The 25725-nt window shown below is 35.6% G+C and overlaps 1 protein-coding gene across 1 annotated transcript in view; it reads left to right on the top strand.

The window, feature by feature from the left end:
* The window catches only part of LOC140155549 (ras-related protein Rab-5B-like), a 28782-nt gene extending 6285 nt beyond the window's left edge, over positions 1–22497 (top strand). The window contains exons 3-6 of the mRNA XM_072178429.1: positions 6043–6194; positions 17029–17151; positions 19157–19250; positions 19739–22497. Of these exons, the coding sequence (XP_072034530.1) occupies positions 6043–6194; positions 17029–17151; positions 19157–19250; positions 19739–19854 (485 nt within the window). The 3' untranslated portion in view covers positions 19855–22497. The remainder of the gene's footprint in view (positions 1–6042; positions 6195–17028; positions 17152–19156; positions 19251–19738) is intronic.
* Positions 22498–25725: the final 3228 nt, after the last annotated feature.

The raw sequence follows: 25725 nt of genomic DNA, 5'->3' as shown, positions 1-25725 counted from the left end.
TAAAAAAAAAAGTGTATGCGTTCGACTAATAATTCCATCGTAAATTTCAATATCTCGGATTTTGACAAAACTACACCACCCAGAGTCTTTGCAGGGTATATTGGTTTAATAAAGTACAATATAATTGTGTAAAAAACGAATTTTAAAAAATCAGTGAGGGCGTCCTCCTCAGCAAATGTTATAATATGGCTTTAATGGTTATTCTCAAAATCAATATTCCTGACATGACATTCAATCATTTTGCTTGATCACATCGCAAATGTGTTTATTGTTGCAGTGCTGCAAATCTAGTTTTCAGTGGCATATTATCGGATGATTTGGTCATGAAAAGGCTGCTCACAGATCAGGATTTAAAGCTAGTTCAGTGTACAAAAAAATAAATAAATAAAACTGGTCCGGAATCCGGATCAGGCCGGCGCGCTGCAAACTACTTGGGTGTAGGAAGAAAAAAGTTGCAAATAAAAATATTTATCCCATACTGAAATCCAAATTGTACTTACCTCAAAATGAAAACCGTTTTTACAGCTAGCAAAGCTATTTTAACTGTTTGGCAGGCACTGATACAGAAATGAATTCTAGAAGGAGCCCAAAATTGTTGTCAAGATACCAATTTCACCAGTACAGTAGTGTACAGCAGGGAAGGGGAGCAATTGCTAATTAATATATTGTCAAAAAGCTTGTGAAGGAGCCCCAAGCTAACAGAAAAACAGGGGGTCTTTAAGGGGGTACTACACCCCTGGCCAATTTTGTGCCTATTTTTTTGCATTTCTCTCAAAAAGTATAGCACATTGGTGACAAGTAAAATATGCATATTATAGGGGCAAGGACTACAACTACTGCACTAAAAATTCAGCAACTCAAGGCAATCAGTTATTGATTTATTGATCAAATATTGGTTTTCCCTCATTTTTGACTGTAACTCCACAACTGTTGTCTGTGCTGAAATAAAAATTTCCGTTGCAGTCCTTGCCCCTATAATATACATATCTTACTTGTCGCCAATGCTCTATAATTTTTGAGAAAAATGCAATAATATGCACAAAATTGGGCAGGGGTGTAGTACAAAGAAAATGGGCTCTCAAATATTCTTCCTAATTGTCGAGCAACCAGTATTCCGGCTTGCAATAAAGCACAAGTTAAATCGTATGTTGTGGTGGATTTTCCATTTGTTGCGGAAGAATTCTGTGTTTTTTTAAAGTGAGAAAAGAAAAAAGTCAACTGGATTCAAGGAAGATAAAAATAAATTTTGGGAAAATAAGGGGGAAAGTCTATAACTGAAGCATAATAAAAATAAAATAAATAAAATAAGTTTGTCTTCCTTAAACCTCAGCTTCAGTTCCAAATCCTTGACTATACTTCCCTAGATGGCCATGCATTTTGAGTTAAGGGTTTTTGCAGGACATTGCATATTTTTGGGAAATCGCATCATTTTGTTTAGAATTAATTATTTCAGTGCCTGAACATGCTACTATTTAGTATTAGGAAAATAATACCGTACATGAAATTTCATGAGGAATCCAAACACGCAGTTGTTGTTGATGTAGGGGAGGGGTGATTCTTAAGGGTAAACATTTAAAAAAATGCCTTTACAACAAAATAGACTCCACACATCAAAAGCTTTCAGAAAATATATAGTTAACTATGCTTCCACCAGGATTTATTTTGTCTTGCCCCTCAGAAAACTTACCATGATGCACAGTTGCACCACTGATATACTTGCACCCCCAATTGGATTTTTACCAAAACCATGTGAATGTAGATATTTAAAAAGGTTATGTTTGTATCTTTAATTATTTAAAACTGACAGTGTTATCAATCAGAAATACAATCCTGATAGGTTTTCGCAAACTTCAGCGGGAAAGAGCATATCATGAGCCCGCATTTCTCGAGCTGGCATATCGTAATCGGACTCCACCCTGGCTAATTGATTTAATTAAATCCCTAAAACTAGGAAGATTACAATTCAGAATACCTAATAGTAATAGTATTCAGGTTTGTTATATTTAGGCCATATATGGTAGGGCTGCTAGGAATACGCGATTTTGGAGGGCAAAAGCTCACCACGATTTCCCCCCAACACAAAAATCCGTCCCCAAAACACAAAAATCCGTAAAAAAAAGTAAAATCTAAAAATAAACAAAATTTGATTTTTTTGGGGGGTAGGGATTTGAGAGTCCCTTGACCTAGTAGTGAAGTACTGTAATCTATCATCCACAAATGATTGCAGTACCTCGCTCTAGGTCATGGGACTCTAACAAATATCCCCAAAATTGGAGCCAAAATACACAAATTGCGCCGCCAATAATGCAATTGCGTATTCCTAGCAGCCCTACCATACAATAATTATTATTATATCACTCATACATAAATTCTAGACAGTTCATTGGTTGATTACCGTTTATCATTTTTACTATCACCCTCTCCGTGTGATAGTCTTTACCATCATGTGCTCTGCCAGTAGTGCGCCTGCGCAAAAGCCGTAAGCGCTGACTCTTGGACTCGCCGATTTAGTTATGGGGTGGACCCCAAAATGTGAAGTATTAAACAAATATTAACTGTCTTAAATTTGTGTAATGGTCAAAATATAATCACTCGGTGAAAGATGTATTGTTCGACCATCACACTCACACAGTGTAATTTACCCATTACCAACTTCAAAGTAATGCGCCATATTGCCTTAGCTCCAAAGCTGCAGCACCCATATTTATCCAACAGTCAAATATGTTGTAAAATCACTCATTAACTTTCATGTTCATTTATTTTTCAGATTCAAATTATTGTTAAATTATTCAAATGCTTATATTTACCCAATAACGTATTTGAGATTAAACATTGACTTTGTTGTATATTTTACACCCTGCTACGATTGGTACACGCAGTCAGCAGTACTAGTGTTTATGCATGCAGCGCGTGCATAGCTGAACCCCGTTCCCACACACACACACACACAGCGGCCATGCGAAAGATGGATTTTTAATGTCACAAAAAACAAAAGATCCGCCAAATTTGCAACGGATCCGCCTTACAAGCTTCAACGCTACGATAATACACGATGTTAATTTGAGATAGACAGTGACATTCATGATTACAAAAATTAAATATTTGCAATTAAAAACTCGTGATTTTGAACGATTCTGAATTTTATCAATGAAAATGCAGCGATGACGTCATTGGGTTAACGATTTTCCAACTGCTGATTGGTTGATTGCGTCACTGTCTGTGATCTGTGCATGCACGGTACGGTCCTTACGGAATGATTTTTCGTATGGGTAAAATACACTGCAACTCGTAGACAGTTAATATTTGTATACTAATTTGGGGCAAATAAGCTACATGTACAATTAGCCTTTATTCTTTGTAAAAACTGGGTCTGACAAATATTCAGTCAGGGAAGAGAGGGAACAAGAAAAGTAAGGAAAAGTACACATGACATCAGGGTCTTAATCAGGATTTGAAGGTTTGGGTGTGTAAATTCAAATCATGTTTTGATGAAGTAGTTTACTGCTGATACATGTAGGGTAAGTCCATATGATATCAAGGAGGTCCCCACCTGACCCCCTCAGATTTGCTTTATATTTTAGTCATATGTTGTACCTGTAAAAATATTAAAACCTGCAAATTTGAGGTCTGTAGCTCTTACGGATTTTCTGTGGCAGCCATTTAAAGTTGGGGTATGGGGCTTGTCGTTTTATATGAAGTCAACCTAGACAATTACTGGGACTTTGCAAAGTTGTAATTTAAGACTAGTAGTCATATAAAAAAAATGTTTTATAAATTTTGAAGGTGGACCACATCGACTTTGGACCCCCTGAAAATGTTGAATTTGCAATAAATTTCATCTTCGTGAGGGCGCTGTTCGAAATGTGAATGAGTTGTGACCTCAATTTTTTGGATACATGTATTGTATTTATCCTATATTTAGCATCAGTGACAACAAAAAATAATGAATCTGACAAAAATGTGAATTTAGAGGGGCTAAACTTGCCAGTTTACAAAAACATTACATTTTTTCTTGCATATTTAATGACCCCGTGACACAACGCGCAATTACAGATTTTTTTTTTTTTTTTTTATTTTTTTACAAATTGGGCATGCAGTTAATGTGTATACAAGGTTTCAGACCTCTCTCTTATTTTGTAAAGAAGTCACAGACTCCCAAAGATGACATTTATTTAAAGGGCAACTTTTGAATCCAAATTTAGACCCCCATACTCCAACTTTAAATGGCTGCCACAGAAAATCCGTAAGAGCTACAGACCTCAAATTTGCAGGTTTTTAATATTTTTACAGGTACAACATATGACTAAAATATAAAGCAAATCTGAGGGGGTCAGGTGGGGACCTCCTTGATATCATATGGACTTACCCTGTATTGATTAACATGTAGATAGCAACCAGCATAAAAAATTTTCCCTGTGGGTCCATTTTTGGGGGATTCCAATTGGAGAAGAATGTGGGTAAGGATGTGACAAAGCGTGGTATGGCGAGGGAATAATATAATTTTGATTTTCTGGAAGAAGAGACACCGCTAAATTTTTTAGTGTCCCGGTGCGGGTGGTGTGGGCCGATATTATTTGGGGAATGCCAAGATTGTTCAGGGTGGAAATCATCTTGCCCCGCAGGGTACACAGTAAACTGAGCTGTAGCATCCATTGGTGACATAGAAAAAAGTTGCTAGAGGCTTTTCCAAATTGGTCCTACATCAATTCTGTTGTCAAAATTCTGCTGTTTTTGTGTGTACATGAATTTGCAGTTTTTATGGTATAACCACCCATGAATCCTGACCTATAATTCTCATTGTTACAAAATTGAAAAGACATTTTTGGGTATGACTCATTGAAATTTGCACGGATCATCGAATCATTAAATGTTGAAATACTTACATTACTGGTGATCATGTGAATATTAGTCATGAAACTTAATGCACCCATCCATAGAAACCATTGAAAATACTGATTTTTACTGTATGTACAAAAAGTGTTAACCAAGAGAAGTAACTCTAGAGGGAAGTAAATGGGGTGCCCTATCCTTTACACCCAAATATGTGTCTGTCCAGGGTAGTAAAACTAAGGCTGGTATTTTTTGGTAGTGGTATTCGGCACCCGCCGAGATTACAATACCCTGCCCGGTACCAAATTTAAAATTTTTTTTTTTTTTTTTCGGTTTTGTAGTGTCCCCGGACCTAGACCTAAACGCTAGGATCATTCATGGTTGATTTAAAAATGTCATATCTATTAATGATTTCAAAATGCATTCAAATTCAATGCATTTTGAAATCATTAATAGAGTATGACATGAATACAAATTATCAATTTTCATATTAAAAATACAAAACATCTTGAAATTTTTTTTTTTTTTTTTCGCCGGGTACCCGGGTACAAAATTAGCCGAAAATGCCAGGCCTAGTAAAAACATAACTCAATTGCTGATGAGCAGAACCCATTATTTAAACATTTTGTCTGCCAAATACACGTTATTTGGGTGTAGGATATTATAGTGTGCAGCCCACGTAAACATAATTACGTAAATTTATTTTAGAAATTTGTCTCGCAAAAATATTTTATATTGTACACCCGGTGTTTACTGTACTCATTATCTAAAGACAACTTATTTTCGGACCGCTATAATAAGTGTGGGGCTCAAACCCCACATACTGCACACTGTGGATAATGCGGCAACCTTCATTTCTTTTCTTTAACCTCAAAAATAGTATGATTTAAATAGAAAATTACACTTTTTCCCCTAATATTTGAAGTAGTTTACATTGAGGTCAGGTGCATGCGTATCCACAGCGCAAGCGACATCGCATATTGGGAGAAAATTGTCCATGTGACCTTGCATGGTTGCTCTGCGCAGAATGTGCTAGATTTATTGCGTTCTATCCAATCAGAGCACAGTGCTTATATCACATGATGTATTTTGACAAATCACAGCACATGATTTTCAATAGAGGGCCGTGATTATCATTCTTGTTTGTCTTTTTGAACTTGAAGCTTTTAAAACTAGATGCAATGACAAAAAGTGTGTGTGTTTCTTTTGCAGCCGCTTTCCTAACACAGACAGTATGTTTGGACGACACAACGGTCAAGTTTGAAATTTGGGACACGGCAGGGCAAGAGCGGTATCACAGTTTGGCACCCATGTATTACAGGGGAGCACAGGCAGCAATTGTAGTCTACGATATCACAAATCAAGTAAGTGGCTGGAAATATCAGTTGAAATTAAGGTGGTACTACACCCCAGATAAATTTGTGACTAATTTTGCATCAAAAATAACAACACACTGGTAACAAAATTATGTACATTATTGGGGCAAGGAATTTCAGTGATTCAAGACAAGTGGTTCATTCAGGCTTCCCGTTAGTGTGCGTCATTGCGTCCAGACGCGTATTTTACAAATTTGGACGCAAGTTCACATGGCTAATCAAGTAGTTTGCATCCATATCACATGCACGTGGACGCAAACAAAACTTCGAAATGTAATCATTAATTGATGATAAAAATAAGACATTTTTATTCTTTTATATTTTTAAGATAATAAAAGCCCCAAAATTTTGACCACCTGCTTAAGAATTGTAGTAAATTCTGCAATATTTGTAAATGCAACGTCAGGAAATCGTGCACTTTTGCAAGCTTTCCGTGACGATCGCTGTTTGATGGGAAAGTCCCCATTGATGCTTTGTTTACAAAGCTTGCTGGACTGATGACGTGCGGCTACCGTGCAGTTGCTGTTTATTTAATTATTTATCACAAGCTGACAATATTCAGTTTTTAATCTTTTAAGTTTATTTTCTCATAAATAATCTACGTTTCCTTTATTAGTATTATTGTTACGATGAATAAAAGCAATTTTAAAGACAAAATCCAAATGATAACCTTTTTGGGGCGCCCGCTACGGCGGCATCCCCCATTATTTGGCTTGACTTTGCAAAAAGCTTCTAATTTCGGTCTTGCTAGATTTACTTCAGAACTGTTTTGCTTAAAAGTATGCTCAGCTTAGAAATAAAACCACAATATGCTTGGATTTTATTTTGTTATTGTTTTCTGATGTGCACGGGATAAAATGTTGTGCGTATATTCTTTGTTTTTAAAAATGGCCCATTTCACGGTTAGGCGCCACTTTTGGTGAAAAAAACTTGAAATTTTCAAAATGGATTAAATTTCATTTAATTGGGGTTTTCTTTTCCACATAAGACCAGATTTTCATAAAAATATCATTTCCCAGCTTAAATCTCTCTACTTCTTGAAGAAAATTATAATTTATTATCTCATGTTATGTAATTTTTTAACAAATTTGATAAATATTGAGTAGTGAATATTTATACTTTTACTGTCCAATACATATATAATAGATATTTAAAATAAACAAGTATGTCATAGGCTCTCTTCTGACCAAATTTGGGCAAATTTTGTTGTGTAATGACAAATTTATGGCCACTTACATGTAATTTTTGTGGTAAAAAAGGGAAATTGACATGAAAAGGTTTACTCAAAATTTTTAATAATCAATGAATGACTCTGATATTTCACAGCTTTGATGGTCATAATATGGGTAGTGTTCACAAATAATATCAGCCAGTTTGAAAGCACAGGTCAAATTCAAGATTCTTATGTTTGTGCAATTTTGATGTGACAGATGTCAATGTGAACGGAAACCACACATTGTAAAGCAGAGTATGTTTCAGAAAATAATGATTCAAAGAGTTTTCACACACTCAGTAAATTAAATGGGATATATTGAAACATATTAACCTGTGTTAGTGTTCATTTTAAAACATTGTTTACAATTTATAGAGGTGGATGTGACATTTTTAATTGTGAACAGAATATTTCATTATTATAAACAGTTTGCTTGTCAAAATATAAGCTTTAAAGCACTTCTAACACATATATTTTGATAGATTCTATTGAATTGAGCAATGCTAAAATGTTTTTCCTGACCCTTTATATTTTTGCCAAGCAAAATGTTTATAATACTGAAATATTCCGTTCACAATTGAAAATGTCACATCCGCTTCTGTAAATTGTATACAAAACTGTCCCCTAAAAGACAACAACAAAGCCATGAAATAATCATATGTGACATGTATGAAATAATAAACCTATTTTAGAAAGTCAAATATCATGTTGTTTAAGTATTTTGGCCTACAAACTACTAATTTTGAGGATGTGACATGTGAACGGAAATTGAAGCTTTTTGAATCTCCTGTCACAATTAAAGAAGGCATGCTGAATTAAAAACTTATTGTGCCTTTTGATCCCCTACAAACCTGTAATGAAATAACTTCAAACTGGCATTCTAGTCCCATTCCTGTCTTAGTTCTTTGAAGAAACTATTTTGGATGTGACAGGTACCATGGATGTGACACATGTGAACGGAAACTTTGAAATGACATCTGCAAGCTAAGTTGATGAAGGAGTTTTCATTAAATGGTGTCATTAGATAGCTTATAGCAGGAGATTTTTAAAATCAAGGAGAACAAATTCTGCCACTTATTTGTTAATAAATTATACTATTTGGAAAATTAATCGGATGTGACAAAATTGTGAACGGAATTTGTTGGCAAAAATTCAAAATATCGCTGTATCTACGTATTAAGAGCAACAAGTGTAATTTGTTCAACAAATAGTAACAAGACTCTGAACTTTACTAAAACACACTAGTTTGCCATTCATGTAAAGTATTAGTCGATCTATTCCACATTGAATAAGGTACATAGATGTGAACGGAAAATGTCACATCCGAATTCAGAAATTTAAATGGTTCTCATGCTAGTTTAACTGACAACTACTACTTTGTTCATGTATGGCTGTATAGTGCAACTTGTTCATTACATAAAAACAACAAAAGCAGCTGGTAGGCTCAACATAGTTAAAAGTGACAGCTTTGGAAAATAAATGTCTCTTTTTAGGTTGCTAGTAAAATGTGGTTTTTGACCACTTCTGACCCCTGTGCGCCCTGAAAGATAAAAGCAGAAAGGCCGATTAAGCTAGTGGAGGTAGGCTATACAGAGACAATGAAAAATCACCAACAGTCAATTCTGTAACCCCATTATTTTTTACACACCAGGCCAGATACGTTGAAAATCAAAAAGTGGCGCCTAACCGTGAAATGGGCCAAATACAAAACTAATGGACTTATAAAAACACCAAATACACCGTGACCTTTGTATGGTAAGGTATGGTTTAAACTGCAGTTTACCGCCTCTTAGAACCCGATAGACGGTGACATTTGACTATTCTAATTATGTATGTTTTGAACATGTTTGCACATAAACTAGTTGTTTACAGTGTGAAGAATCTACAACATGCTCATCTATCAGGGCACAGTTCTTTAACCCCAATACATTTGTGCATTCATTGAATGACCTTTGAAAATGTGAGTACAAAAACTCATACTCTGCAACTTAAGGGCGTACTACACCCATATATATTGGTTTGATTGGTCTAAAAAAATATTTTTTCATTTATAGCGAGGCGATATATGCACGGATCATGTGAAATAAAAAAAAAATTAAAAAAATAAATAAAAAAGGTGCTTTTAAACCATTGTATAGTAAGTCATTTTAGCCCTATATATTTTTTGTTTACCGTATCCTGGTAACTCAGATGCGTGTTTCATAACAAACCATAATTTATTCTTTTCAACATGTTCAAGTAGGGTACATGAATAGAATACATTAAATCCTTTGTTATACTCTCTATAGATAATCTAATGGTGCTTGCAAAATATATAACACTGAATAAATTAAATAAACACTTACACAATAGATGCATAGTCATTAGTCAATTTGATATTGATGTTGTTATTGATGTGTTGTTAGGAGAAGAAAAGGCTATTAGGTCACCGTATGTCAGGTTATAGGTCAATTGGTTCAGGTCAAATTTAAGCATCAATTTTGAATACACATGTGAGAGTCTGTGATACAAAATGTATCATAATGAGGAATAATTTTGATATTCTGTCTTTAACTGGATATATATCGAGAAGTGCAAGGTGGATATACTAATATACCTTGGGATGTAAATGGTGAGTACAATTTAGAATGCCTAGTTGAGATGGATTTCACAAATAAATATAAAATAGTTACCAAAATCACAAAAGATAAGCTTACGGAAAACTAGCCAATATGGTGGTATAGGTGACAAGAAATACAAATTTTTTCAACATTGCTGTAGTATGGTTGTGGTTACCTGTTACCTATGGCTTAATTAAGTTTCAGTGAAATAATGTCGCAAGTTAAAAATACAAAATATAGCTCAACTTTGAAAATAGAAGCATTTTAACCAGTTCCTTTTTGATAGTTGTGGAGCACCAAGTTCATGAAGTCATAAAAGAAATCAGGAACCACTTATTCCCATTTTACATATCAACTTTATTTCCCTAACGTGTTAGCAACACATATCCAAAATTTTAACGAAATCCGTTGATATTAAGCTTTCCAAAATGAAGTGAATTTAAATCATCAGTGATGTACCACCTTTTGGCTTCTACTTTTAAAAGCATGTAAGCTACGTTGATACCGATGCCACCAATAAAACGAGAAGATTTGCCCTTCATTTTGCATACCACTTTGTCCATTTTTTTTTGTAATTTCTTCACAAAATGCAAAAAAAATGCACAAAAAAAAAATCAATGGGTGTAGTACCCCTTAAGGTCAAATTTTGCATTATGATTGTTTAATTGAGGTTATTGATAATATGCCACTGGAATGAGGCCATTGTGATCCATAGTGATTGCAGTAGCAACAGGGCCGTGACCTTTGCACACCTAATCCTTCAACCAAACAAAACCAGGCGCTGGATTCAGGGGGGCCCGGGCCTGGCCCCCCCCTCCTCCCAAAAAAAAAAAAAAAAGAGAGGAAAGGAGAGAAGAGAAGAGAAAGAGGAGAAAAGGAGAAAAAAAAGAAAAAAAGGGAGAAAAGGAGAAGGGAAAAGGTTAAATTGCACGTATAGTAGGCCCATGCCTAAATCGAAGTCGGGTCAGTCTAGTGATTAGTTTGCTTGATGGCGGTCCTCTGCTTAAAAGCATGTGAAAATTACGGCGGGCCCACCGATATGTAGGGCCCGTCACACTTTGTCACCAAAGTCAGTAGGCCTATTAAAACGGACTCCGAGCCGACTTCAATTCAACACCATGCATGCTTTAATTGCGAATCTCAAGTCTTAGGCCCTATAAAGTGTTAGTGTTACATTTAAAATTGTACAAATCGAGTTCGGGCCCTTTTTTGTTTTAAAAGCAATGATAGTGTAAAATGGTCCACCAAATGGCTTCAATTAGGTCTTCATTTTGCAAAAGTTTCTCACTTCTAAGGGGGGGCATATCCCCCTCAGACACCCCCTGTGTGCCCAACTTTATGTTTACATCTAAAGCAATATCGGGTAATTTATTTATAAAGGTTAAAACTTGTCCACGAATGGCTTTAATTGGGCCTTCATTTCATAAATTTTCGCCTTTTGAAACATAAAATTTTACACAATAAATAGTGCAAAATAGTCCACCAAATGGCTTCAATTAGGCCTTCATTTTACAAAATTTTCTCACTTCTGAGGGGGAGAACATCCCCTCAGACACCCCTCTGCGCAACGTCAACTTTATTGGTACATAATTATAAAGCAATAATTCACACAATAAAAGTCAAAACTTGTCCACAAATGGCTTCAATTGGGCTGTTTTTCTCAAATTTTAGGCTTTTTCAAACTAAAATTTTACACAATAATACTGACAAAATGGTCCACCAAATGGCTTCAAATGGGTCTACATTTTCCAAAAGTTTCTAACTTCTGAGGGGGGCACATCCCCCCTCAGACACCCCCCTGCGTCGCGCACGCGCTCCGGGATGCCCGCTTCGCGGCCATTACTTACATTTTTTTTTCAAAAATTGGGCCCCCCCTCTGACTGCTCTGGATCCGCCACTGAACAAAACAACCACTGACCAATCATGAAATCACTAATTGGTTTATGCGCTTCACTGCTAACTGATTGTGACCAAAATATTAGAACACAGCTCAGTATCTTTGTGGTGACTATCTCTGATAAAAAACATTAATTAACAAATTTCAATTCTGCTCAGCAGAGAAAGGAATAAATTCGAAAGACATGATTGTGTTGAAGGTCAGAAGTGTATTTGCAACCCGAGTTGCCAACCCCGCGATATGGTAGCCCAATTAGGCGACTTTTAACTCGTGGTTCACCGTTGTTGGGCAGTTTAAAGCAATAATGTAGCAATAATTTAGGCCTACATCATTTTGTTAGTGTTTACCCAAAATGCTGAATGAAATAATATTTATTGTAATATGCCTAACTGCTGGGAAGGGTTCCTAGCAAGGTAAAGTGAAAGAAACCCCAATGGCTATTTTGTCCGCTTAAAATAGAGTTCTATGGCCGATTTAAAGTCATAATTATGACGTAATTTTGTTATTTATTAATTACTATTTTTAGCAGAATTAATAACATAAAATGGGCTGTGCCCGCTTCATGAAGAATAACGATCGATCTTACCCTTGATTCAGGCCTGTCAATTTCTTGGAATTGTTTGATATGAAAGGAGGGTATGATTTTTTTGTATTAGTTGAAGTATTTCCTAGCCTCTCTTAGCCACAGGGTTGGCTACAAAAGACACAAAGTATACCTTAGGATAAACTGGCATGAGTGCGCTGACCCCAGGTTTTCAACATTTCAGGATTGTTTGTGGACGGAGGTCGGGTGAAAAACGAAATTACGTTTACATGACTTTGTCGAAACTCGTCGTGTGACAAGAATGAGTGTATAGATAACTAGAGGGGAGCTTACTTATTTATATCTTCTATACTATCCATCATATACCCTAGGCCCTGCATAACAAAATTCAACAATATTCAATATCCAAAGCAATATCCTCACTACAATAGGACCGAAAAAAAAAGAACTCTTACCCCACATAATCGCAAATTGACACGAAAGCTTCATTCCATGAAGCATTTCTCTCGTATTTGATCATCATATCCCGTCCAGCTCACATTGGGCGCCCCATTCCTTTTTTAAAGGAATTTTTATTTTGTATTATTTGTGGCAGCGCGTGTTTTAGCTTTTATATCATCAGCAACACGTTTTAAAATTAAAGAAACCCGGAAGTAAAAGTACGAAAATTTGCGCATGTTTTTGCAGCTGTTTCTGACCACGTTTCCGACCAAAACTGACACAGAAATGAGAAAAATTATCATAGCGACTGGAGATGGAATATCACGGCGAAAATGCACTTTTATTTTATTTTACAATCAACATTTGATGAAGTGTAGACCCGGGGTACGGGTACGTGTGTTAGCAACAAGGGGCTGCCGTTCTGATCATGAAATTCCGCGGCGTTTCCCGGTATGATTGATCGTGAATTTCAGATGGACGCACAAAAATATGTCTGGACGCAAGTTTTTCAACCTTGGCAGCAAACTTGCGTCACACATGACGCACATTTTTAAATCCTTAACGGGAACCCTGGGTTCATTATATATGTTAAGAAATGAGGTACATTCTAACAGTACCTCTTTTCTTATCATAAATAACATACCCCTTGTCTTGAGTCACTGAAATTCAAGTGTAGTAACTGGATTCCTTGCCCCTATAATATACATAACTTTTGTTACCTGGTACCAGTGTTATTATTTTTGAGAAAAATGCAAAAATAGTCACAAATTTATCAAGGGGTGCAGTACCACCTTAAATGATGTAATTGCTTATAGAGAAATTCTGTAATTGCATATATTTTACACAGCCAACAACAAAAGCAAAATAGCATGTGGGAGATTGTATACTTTCCTGTATCAGTAGTTACATGTATGATTATGACATTTAATTTGCATCTTGCACAGCTGGTGTGATATTAATTTAACCACAAATATAAAGTGGAACAAAATTTGCTATTTTACAGCACTTTTCAGTTTGATATGCAGGGGTGTGTATTCTTCCAGGAAATCTAAATTATTCCCTCACCCTACCACGGTGTGTCACATCCTTCCCCAGATTCTTCCCTAACTGGAATCCCACAAAAATGGACCCGAAAGGGAACATTTAATATGCTGGTTGCTATCTACATGTACTTTTCCTCATTTTTCTTGTTACCTCCCATAGGCAGTGTTCTAAATCGGTAAGTAAAATAAACCCCTGGTATTTTACCGGGTAATTTTCAGTAAAATACTGTCATTTACCATAAAATTTGGTAAAATAAAAGACACCAAAGGAAAAGATATTGAGTACAAGCCTTAAAACATGATGCATGGTTAGAAATGTGAAGGTTTCCTTCAGAAAATATTCTGTTCAACCATGTTTACTTGGAATGCATATTAATTTATTAAACTAAATAAGATTGATCGCTACTAGTTCTCAAAAACATGATGCGTGGTTAAAAAATCAAAAGGTTTCCTTCAGACAATGCTGTTTTACTTGGAATACATATTATACTAAATGGGATTTATTGCTACAAGTATTTGGAATATATCTTAATGTACCTTTTGTTTTGATCAATATTAATAGTTTGCAATGCAATATGTGAGGCCAAATGGTTCAAAAAGGTCTCAAAAAGAGAAAGGTCTCAAAAACATGATGCATGGGTTAGAAAATCAAAAGGTTTCCTTCAGGAAAAGGTCTTTACGTAGTACTTTTATTCATCAAGTTTTTACAACAAAAGGGTTTAAGGAATCAGATAGGAATGTTTGCACAGTATTTTTTGTAGGACCTGAGAGCACATCAGACATATCGAATTGTATTCTGAATATGAGGAATGTCCTGATGATATCAAATAATTTTGATTTTTCGAAATTCGCGATATAATACAAATTTTATGGCAAATTATTAAAATTTGATATTTTGAATATTTTGAATATTTAACAGTCCTCAAAGACAAAGCAAACTTTATACATCTAATGACATGTACTTAACGTGTATGTAGCTGGGATGAAAAGCCGTCCATCAATTGAAAATTGTGACCTTTCATATTGAAGATATACATTTTTTTTCCCAAAAGACCTACATTTTTTGGTGTTTTGGGAAAAAAATCTTTATATTCAATACAAAAGGTCAACATTTTCATACGATGGACAGCGTTTCATCCCAGCTACATACACTTTAAGTACATATGTATATCATTAGATTTATACAATTTACTTTGAGGACTGTTAAATTTCAAAAATATCAAAACATGTGTATTATATCGCAAATTAAAAAAAAAATTATTTGATATCAGAAGGACATTCCTTGTATTCAAAATGCAATTCGATATGTCTGATGTACTCTCAGGTCCCACAACAAATATGTAAAAACATCGCTATGATACATCATCGCTAGTATGACCACTAGTCACCATTGCCCAGACAGGGAAGCATTACTGACAGGGTTCACAGTTTATCGCGTTTTCGCGTCCAGGACGCTTTTTGAACTCACTGGACCCGGAAAAAGTAAGATTATGTAACCTGAATGGGTCCAGCAGGCTGTTCTTGGACCCGGAAAAAATCCCATCCAAGAAATAGAAAATGTCATCATAGATCGTCATTGTGCGATAACCCAGCTCTCAATCGGCTCACAGCACATTTTTAAACAACTTTTCATTCATAAATTACATACATGTACAATTACAAATATCGCTGCAACATGATACACACCTCATCGCTATTTAATGCACAGATATTTGATCAGTGATACGAGGGGAACTGTGGAAGAGGTTGACTTGCGATATTTTTTCGGATCGTGCAAATATTATGTTACAATAATACTGTCAACAAAACAGGGTCAATTCCTGTGACATCGCAAAAACACGTTTTTGCGGTAGTTGTATATTTCAACCGAGCAAATATAACAAAATAACCAAATAATTAGATGATTAAAGTAGTGCATGTTATTAGGTAGTAATTGTAGTTCTTTATGTGAAAGTCGGCCGATCAAGGAAAGTCTCTTTTACCCAGTAATTTGACTCGACTTTGGTAAGTTTTGGGTGGTGAATTCGCATACTTTCATATTTATCGTTTATGCCAGTACTGAAAATACATTTCCGGTGTTTCTGAAGTTTCGTACATAAGTACAATTTGGACCCACAAAAATCAATTTGGGACCCGCAAATTTCAACTAAATGGGATCTGAATGGGTCCAGCATAAAAAGGTGGACCCGTTTATTTGAGAGCAAACTGTGAACCCTGATTACTGACCCAACTCTTCCCTGTTTTGTTTTGGGCTAAAGCATTCCCTGGTTTCCCTCAAAGTATTTTTGGGGGGATGGGAATAGGTAAAAGGCAAGGTAAAAGGCATAGCTAATGCTATGTATCCATTATAATTCTTCCCCAAATGACACTTGATGAATTCACCTACCCTGTAGACCAGTCACTGCCAGCCAGTGACTATCTATCTCATGCTTCAGTTATATACTTTTTGCCCAAATTAGTTCTCTTTTTAAAAAAATCTTCCTTGAATCCTGTTGATTTCTGTTTTCTTTTCCTCTCCTTTTTTTCTTTTTCAAAACACAAAATTCTTCCCCAAAGGGGTAAGATTATTCCCTCCCCTTTGGGGGCGAATAACGGAAGAATAGACGCCCCTGTTGATATGCAAAGCTTGGTGTATTTGAATGGAAAGCGAAGTAGAATATAGCATTCACAAGTTACAGTTGTTTGATGGCATGTAGAACTATTCATTTGTAAGCAAAGTTAAACAAGCAAATGAGAAACATATAGCAAGGGAATTTTCAAACTACTTTTTATCATGAAAGGAAAGGAATAACTCATTATTCTTGGGCTAAATTAAATTTTAAATATATATTGTGCCCAATTTGCACACAAAATGTACAATTAATAGAAAAAAATTACCACAAAAAGGCAGGAAACGATGACGAATGACGAAAAGTTAAAAATACCGGTAGAATCTAACAAACATATGTACACATATATTAGTGTCATAGCTCTTGGTCTAGAATTGAAAATTATGTAATGTTTTGTTAGAATTAATTGAAATGATCACAATCAAACAACCGTGAATAACATTTTTCAATTTATTTTTTGTTTATTTCTTCTTAGGACACATTCACCAGAGCCAAAAATTGGGTAAAAGAATTGCAAAGACAAGCTAGTCCTAATATTGTTATAGCACTGTCTGGAAACAAGGCTGATTTGGCTAACAAAAGGATGGTGGAATACGAGGTAAGTTGTCGGTGTGATGTGTTGTGTGTGTGAGATTCAAAAAGCATTCCGGAAGAATACACTCCTAATCTATTCTTGTGTAGTGTCTATCGAACTATTGATGAACGTGCACCAAGTCCAGAACTTTTTTTTTTTTTTTTGATTAAGGGGTTGGTTAACCACCTTTTCACAGTATAATTCAAATATTTTTTTTATTTTTTTTTTTTTTTTTTTTTAATCGGATATAATACAAATTTTATGGCAAATTGTTAAAAATTGTTACTTTTTAATATTTAACAGTCCTCAAAGTTTGAATGATATGTACTTAAAGTGTATGTAGCTGGGCGGAAAAGACGTCCATCATATGAAAATTTTGAATTGAAGATTTTCGTTTTGAAGATACACATTTTTTTTTTTTAAAACACCTAAAAATTTTAGGTCTACAGGTGATACTGTGCAAATGTCGCTATTCGAGCCCTTAAAAATATGATTCTGTTTTGCCAGCTGAAACATAGTTAATTGCTTCCTGTTCTAAAATAGTTCACTCTTGAGTTTTAAATAAAATCTGCAAGTACAATCTCGCCTAAATGTAACTCATTTAAATTCAATATCACTGGGAGCCGGGAGTGATATTGCCCACCATTACTCCTAATTTCAGGAAAAAATACAGCACTATTTTTTTGGAATTGAAAAATATTATTTTGTTTTGCCAAATGAATCAAAGCTTAATGGATGGAGTAGGAAGTAGTTGATCCAGTAATGTGATACACTATGGCCTCATCCCAATGGCATAGTTCAATAACCTCAATAAAACAATCATAGTACAAAATTTGACCTCAAGTTGTGAGTTTTTGAACCCAAATTTTCAAAGGTCATTTAATGAATGTACAAATGTGTTGGAGTTATAGGACTTAGCCCTGGTAGATGAGCATAGTGTGGATCCTAGTGATAACGGTCAAGTTGATCCAAAAGTGAAGTGTGAGCCCCAATGGGAGTATATAAACATGACCTTGTCAATGGTTGTTTGTTTTTCAATGTTCTGCACATGGTATGGTCGTGTGTGCCCTTAATTATTTCGATTGCTAATGCAAACATTTGCACACATTATTATCAATTGCATGAAACAAAAGGCCTATTTGAATATTATAGCCTTGATCCGGTTACAAGGTTGTGATGATTGCTGGAGACTTGTACAGGTGTTTGTTATTTTTAATTTTTAGGGATATTTTTTTACCCTCTAAAAATGCTACTGTTTGTGCAGTAAAACATTTCTTTTCTTTCTTTTCATGGGTTTTACAAGATAAGACATGCAGAATCAATTCTACCCGTGAACATAAAATAGTGGCATTTTGAATTACAGGATCCATTTCAAAAGGGCCTTGCAAAAACTGAACTCAAAAAAAGATAAATAATAAAAATTTTAACAATACTCAGCTGTTTACAACCCAAGGTCATCTCTCGACTCATCTGGGAACTTGGAATTTATCAGTGTTATATATATCCGAATCAATTTGTAATTGAATTTTGTTTACTCTTTGGTTAATAATTCTTGTCACTGAACTAGTGATTAATTGAAGTTATTGTCTCTTAAAAGGGCATATCTCTGGTTGGGATAAAGGACAAGTGTTTTAAATAAAATGAAAAATACTTCCATTCTTGAAGCAAAGCCACTTCATTTTAAAAGAACTTGTGAGAAAGTGTTTGTAAAAACAACTTGCATTTTGATTGATATCAGTTGATCAATCATACTCATAAATAGATGAAAATTTCTGCTTGGTCAGTTACCCCTCAAAAGGACCCGATTTTCATGATTACATTTAATCGTCACATTAGAACTATGTCCAAGGAAAAACGGCTGTAGAGGTTGGTCCACTTACTATCAAATGGAATCGGATTGTGTTGTATTTGGATACATACATGTATGGTATTACAAATGAAGAGCATTGCACTTTTCCATTTTCAATGTTAGCAATGGTGACTGACGTAGTGACGTGACCTGATATTGTTTGTTTTTATTGTATTTCAGGAAGCCCAAGCATACGCAGAGGAAAACAGTTTACTCTTTATGGAGACCTCAGCCAAAACTGCAATGAATGTTAATGATATCTTCTTGGCAATAGGTAAGATATATGAGATACTGTCAAATGCAAGCTAACATTGGATACTACCAGTGGCGTGGCCAAAAGGGGCCAGTGCCACCCCCCCATCGAGGATCGGTACATTACAGGTTGTCCAGGAAGAACCATACTACATGTGGCCAAAATCTGTGATTTGCCTCCTCCATTTCTCCTGTTTACATTCAAAATTAACCAAATGAAGGACTAATACCATTGCTATGTTAAATTTGTGTTGAAAAATTCTACATATAGTAACACTAAATTTGGTAACCATCATAGTTGTATTCCCGAGACATTTTGGCTGTATTTGTGAGGCCGTAGGGTGTATTTGACACAATAGAGATGTATTTCCCAAGACATTTTGGGTGTATTTCTGATTTCTGAAACCTTTGGATGTATGTGAGACGTTAAGGTGTATTCCAAAGACAACTAAGGCGTATATTTGAGACCTTCGACTGTATATGAAATTGTTTTTTTATATCTGTTTACAGCCAAGAAGCTTCCAAAGAGTGACCAAGCCAACAACCAAGGCGAGAGAACAGGCAGCAGACCCGGAGTGAAGCTAACAGAAGACCAACAGTCATCATCAGGTGGCTGTTGCAAATGAAGATAGCTAATTCATTGGAGGGGAGGGAGGGGTGGGGCAAACAGGGAGGGAAGGAAGGCAGGGGTAACTAACAGATGTGACTCATTTCCTGCAAAACCCAGAACATGTCGGCGGACGCAAATTTTTCTTTGAGGTACAGCTAATGGACATGGATCATTTAGTTTTCCAATTGGACGCCTAACAATAAAGATGTCACTATATTGATCATTATTCTAGGTAACTTTGTATTGCACTGGTCCATGGTGATGTATTGGCGTTAACATGAAACATGTGATAAAATCGGAAGGAATAGAGGGATTTTACTGCTGAGTTGCATGTTGTTCAAAATAATACAATTTTGACAAAAAAACATTTTATGCTGGTGGGCAAATGATAACTTACGATTCATTTTTATTAGCCTAAAGGCCTTTAAGAACACTGTCAAATTGGGTCCTTAAGACCTTTTCAAAAGTTGCCCCGCAATAATGAAGTATTTTAAGGCCTGCATGGACCATTACATTCAAATGTATGCATGGTACAAAAACAAATTTGGTTTCATTTTAGATCTTAATTTCTAATCATAACAGCTACATCAAAATCTCAAAAAGTGAAATCTTGACATGTTTCGGATTTTGTGGGACCATGTCACGTATATATATGGAAAGCTTCAATGCAGATGTATTAATTGGACGTGTACATGTGACTGGCTTATTTGAACTCATTTGAATCACTTCATGGCCAAAAGGCTTCCAAAAGTGACCAGCATCAGTCATAGAAGCACCGGACTCCCGATCACAACCAATGGGAACGTTAATTATTGTGGCTAAATTGTGGGTCACAGGGGGAGGGGAAGGAAATAGGAAACTAAAAACAAACAAAAAAATGTGTAAAATAAGAAATGTAATTATATATATATAGGAGCAGGAATGCTCCATCTCGTAACTCTATAACCAAGACTTTGGATTAAAAAAACAAATGGCATGTCTTGTATTATATTTAATATATATCGCACACTATAAAAAATGTACATTCAATGATGGTACAGCAAGGGGGTTGGCCCGTATATACGACCATAAAAATATTTGTTTCCTGTAGGTGTACCAAGAACAAAGATGCTTGGTGCGTTTTTCCCCACGGACTACTACAGACCATGTATCAACAGTCAAAGTCTCATTGTATGCTGTGAATTCTCACATATTCATGAAGGCCGATTGTTTGATCGCGTCGTGTCTATCAATCACGCCAGCATTATGTGCCTAATCGTGATGGACTGTAAAAGTATGCGGTATAAGTGCGTAGCAGTTTTGCCTGTCGCATTTCATGGAACAATAGGCCCTCATTATCGGGTGATGCTGAGACTTTGATTGCTTGTACGCGGTTGTTATCTTTTTTGTCCATGGTTTTCCCACAATGGTAAATTGTGCTTCAAATCGCACCCATTACAAAGTGGAATAGGTACGAAATTCAGAACTTTTCAAAAACAATAGATATTTTTAATAATGAGTTATCCAAGGAACAGTGAGATTTTTAGTTGGATGCAATAAGTGTTACGAACTTACGATGGATTCTTGAAATGAAGCTAGGAAATGTAATAAGTAAAATCGTTCCCACGAAAATTCACACAGCCAACAGGAAACACATTTTTTTATTGTAGCTGAACTATAATGTATCCAAGGAGTATCATTTCTATTGAAATATGTATCTGTGTGTGTGTCTGTATTAAGGTCAAAGAGCTATTGACTTCAAAAACACTAGGATCCACAGCATGCTCATCTGCAGGGCACAATTCATTGACCCCAATATATTTGTACATTCATTGAATGACCTATAAAAATTCCGGTACAAAAACTCATACTCTACAACTTGAGGTCAAATTTTGCACTATGAGTGTTTAATTGAGGTTATTGAACTATGCCATTGGGATGAGGCTATTGTGGACCTTGGTGAAAGTCTGGATTCCACAATGTTTGTGTGTCACTCATGGAGGAAAATATAGTGTACCTCAGGATGATTTTGACCACTTAGTGTGTACTTGTTCTGCTTGCGATGCACGGTACCGATATTGCAAGCGCAGACCTTTGTAACACTGAAACTGACAAGACGCCAATTATCGGTCTATTTCGGGCTTTTGTCAATCAATTTCAAACGTTACGATATTTTAGTCTCCATGGATGACAGTCCAATAGGGTGTTTACCATAGCATTACACATGGGATATTCTGAATCCAGACTTCTTTTTGTCCAATATCTCTTTGATTTAGGTAGACTAACAGTGTATCTTACAGAACAAAATGTCCTGTGTAAAAATGCAAAGGTTCCTGTAAGGGCATTGTATATTTCCTATTCTTGCTTTAATGAGTTTTGATCCAGTGTATATGGATCTATGCTTAATATCTGTATACAATACGCCAAGACCAGATCCAGGAGCTCAAATATAATTATAAATGTATAAATATACCCGGAACTGGATATGATTTGGTTGGTCCAGAATGGATCGTGTTAATCGGTGTGGTGATTTGCGCAAGAATGTCCCATTATTTTCTTCCTTTTAAAGATGTTATGTTATGGAGCTCAAGAGTTTTATTTTGGTAAATAACAAAAGAATGTTTCGGTATACATGCATGCGTGTCTTTGATCATTGTTTATACCTGTAGCTTCTCTACATGTGTAAAAACAAGACAAAGATCAACAACAGGCCATCATTTGTTATCCCTATGAGAACTACCTGCCTATTGGTCAAAAAGAAGTTTTCATTATCAATTGGACCAATCAGCAACATTGTTAGAATAATTTCACCATGCAAAAAAATTTCACCATGCAAAAAACTATTTGCAAAACTCCATTCTAATTGGTGATTAAAATGAAAATATCATGAAAAATAGCGGGAAACCCAAGTCCTACTCCTCTTATTTCTTGCAACTTGGCTGTATACTATCTGTATGTTAAGAATATAGGGAGTGTAACTAAATTGACATCTGGATTATTATCTACATTGAATTTCAAGTGTTTCTATGTTTTTTGAGTGTGGGAAAGTTGTGAGTTCGATTACTAAATAATAGATGAATAGGGATACCATAAAAATTTGTCAGATTCTAGGAATTCGGAGTGTATTTTGTGGTACCTTACACAAACAGTGTATCAAAACACACGAGTATGCATCGCACTATTTCTCATAATTGCATCTACACTATACATCACAGGAACTCTTGGCAAATTGTATTATATCTTAGCATGGTTCCAAAACAGATTTTTTCAGTTTAGGAAAAATGTAACAGCCTTGTCAACATTTTTAAGAAGCAACATTTTGATATGTGTGTTTTGGAAACGAATCGCAAAATGGACACTGCTATTTTGGCACGGCTACATTTGTGATGAAAATGAGGGTTTTGTAGTAACCCAAGAAATATTGTTCCTGATGAATAAACATGAAAAGACATGACAGCAAAGTGACGTGATTCTGACATCTGATATGTAATATAATCATTCTACTCTTGGATACATATTGGGCATTTCCATTTTAACCGCTCCCCCCAATAGTTTCGCCATATCATAACCAGCCATTTTCATGCAAAAACAGTGTAAACGGTGCGATAAATTATGGAATTCCTAACAAAATAGCCTCGGGGCCCAAATTGGATTTCAAAATTTTCAGTCCGTTTTTCAGCGGGATTTTAATACAAACTGCACAAAATTAGTCAACTTGGATTGCCCATCAGCTGTCCACAGGGGTGTGGAGCACAAATGGAACAGCCCATTAAGAGTTGACCTGCTCATGACACGGGAGGGGGGGGTAAACCACTTTAAATGGTCATGTATCGTACATATAGTTAAATGCCTATTTGTGTACTTTATGATCAAGTAGTAAAAAAGAAGTTGGGTTTTCATGAACAGAGTTCATCCACAAACCTTGTAAATTAAAAAGTCGATGAATTGTTTGATGGAAACCGAACCTCTTTCATCATCATGCATCCATTGTTGTTATAAATGTGATTTATATACATGTATGTATAAAATGATTTTTTTTTTCATAAATATCTGCAAGATTCACTTTGTGCTTGTACTGTTTAACCCCACGTCAATTTTGTGAGGCCAAGTTTGTTCACCTAATAGTGAGCAGTATTATACATTGTGTATAATATACATGTACTCTAAAAATCTCAAGTTTAACTACAGAGCAAGATATGTACAGCTCGGAAGCCAACGTCCAAGTGTACTGTACAATCGGAAATGTTCGCACTACATTTCGCGTTCTGAGCAGCGAGCGCGAAAAATAAGCAACACATAAATACATTATCCTTGTGTAATGATCGCAGCTGCAGCCTTACGAATCTCGAATTTAAAATCAAGCGAAATGGTTTACAATTCATTGGCAAAGCGCGAAAAATTTAATCGCGCAAATATCCATCGTTTCAGTACAGTGTATATAATATGAATCACAGGGTACAAAACTGCGTCCCACGGTGATTTGATTATTGCGGACATAGCAGCCACAGGGATAGAAGTTTGTGACATGTTGCGAGAATCTAAATGGATTCTTGTGACAGAATCTTGCGAGAATCTTTGGATTCTCCTCCCATTTACTTTGCACTCAGTTCTAAGAATTTCAGGAGAATCTGTTTGGATTCTCCCAAATTTATTTACGAGAATCCCTGCGAAAATGGATTCTCGGATTCTCCTCGAACTTTTAACCCTGCAGCTATCTAGGGCAATCTCTATGTTCTTTATATACAAAATGTTGTGCACCATACCATGTTACTTAATCAGTCAAATGAAACGAACATTTTGATCGATCATGTTTGAGAGTTGCATCACATATTTGCATTTTGTTGCATTTATATATGCTGATATGATGTGAATTGCTTATTTAGTACCTGCAGACGTGACAAGAGTTTGATAACATCTCTTCGGAGGTGTTGAGTGACCGGGGCAGGGGCTTTCTTGTATTCTGGGATGGATATCATGCTTAAACAGACCCTAAAGTATTTTCCCGCAGCGGTCATAATAATACCCTGATCAAGTTTTATAGTCGTGTTTTACTAGCCAAAATTGTGGAAAAACTTGTTTTGCCATTTTGTTTTGCAAGGTCTTTTTGACGTATTTGACACGTGAAATAATGTACTTTGTGAAAACTACCTGTTTTACATGTTTTTTGAAAGAGTACGATATCCACCTTAGAATACAAGTGGAACATCTGAGCCATTCCGAGGTTGTTGAGTAACTGGCCACTACCAGATGCATTACTATGCCAAGTGAAAACAATTGACCCTTAAAATTCAACAGGATCAGGTTTGCCAACACCGTGACTTCATGTGATGAAGCAAAATGAATGAATATTAAATTCCACATTTTATATTTCTAATATTTAGTAACTTTGTAGCTTGGTTTCATTACAAATCCCACGTTTATACAACTTTTTAGAAAAGTTAATTATATTATTGTCATCAAAAAAGCAGAGGGATTACATAAAAAATATAGATACAGATATTCTCCCCGTATCTACTAGAATTTCCCAACTATTTGACTAACATTAACTTTTTGTGTTCAATACAGCTACCACGAAAAATAAACATTTGCAAATGTTCTTTTATGTCTATGTATAAAAACTTAAAACGCTAATTTTGAAAAGAGCGAAATAGTTAAAAATTGGCAAAGCAAGGAAATTGATCACTGTTACAGGATGTTGGAGAAGATTTCTTATACTTCCCATAATGCATTTCTCCCACTTCCCATAATGCATTACTCCCGTTTCATTTGTCTGTGCTGATTTGCTATCAGTGCAACATGGGTCGATAGTGACAAAATGTACCGCAAGCAGTAATGAACAGAGCAGATCTTGCAAAATGTGTTATTTCTTGTGCAACGTGGGTCGATAGTGACGAAATGTACCGCGAAA

Source organism: Amphiura filiformis, chromosome 6 (assembly GCF_039555335.1).
Source record: "Amphiura filiformis chromosome 6, Afil_fr2py, whole genome shotgun sequence".
Classification (NCBI taxonomy): Eukaryota; Metazoa; Echinodermata; class Ophiuroidea; order Amphilepidida; family Amphiuridae; genus Amphiura; species Amphiura filiformis.
This window is presented reverse-complemented; position numbering and strand designations above follow the sequence as displayed.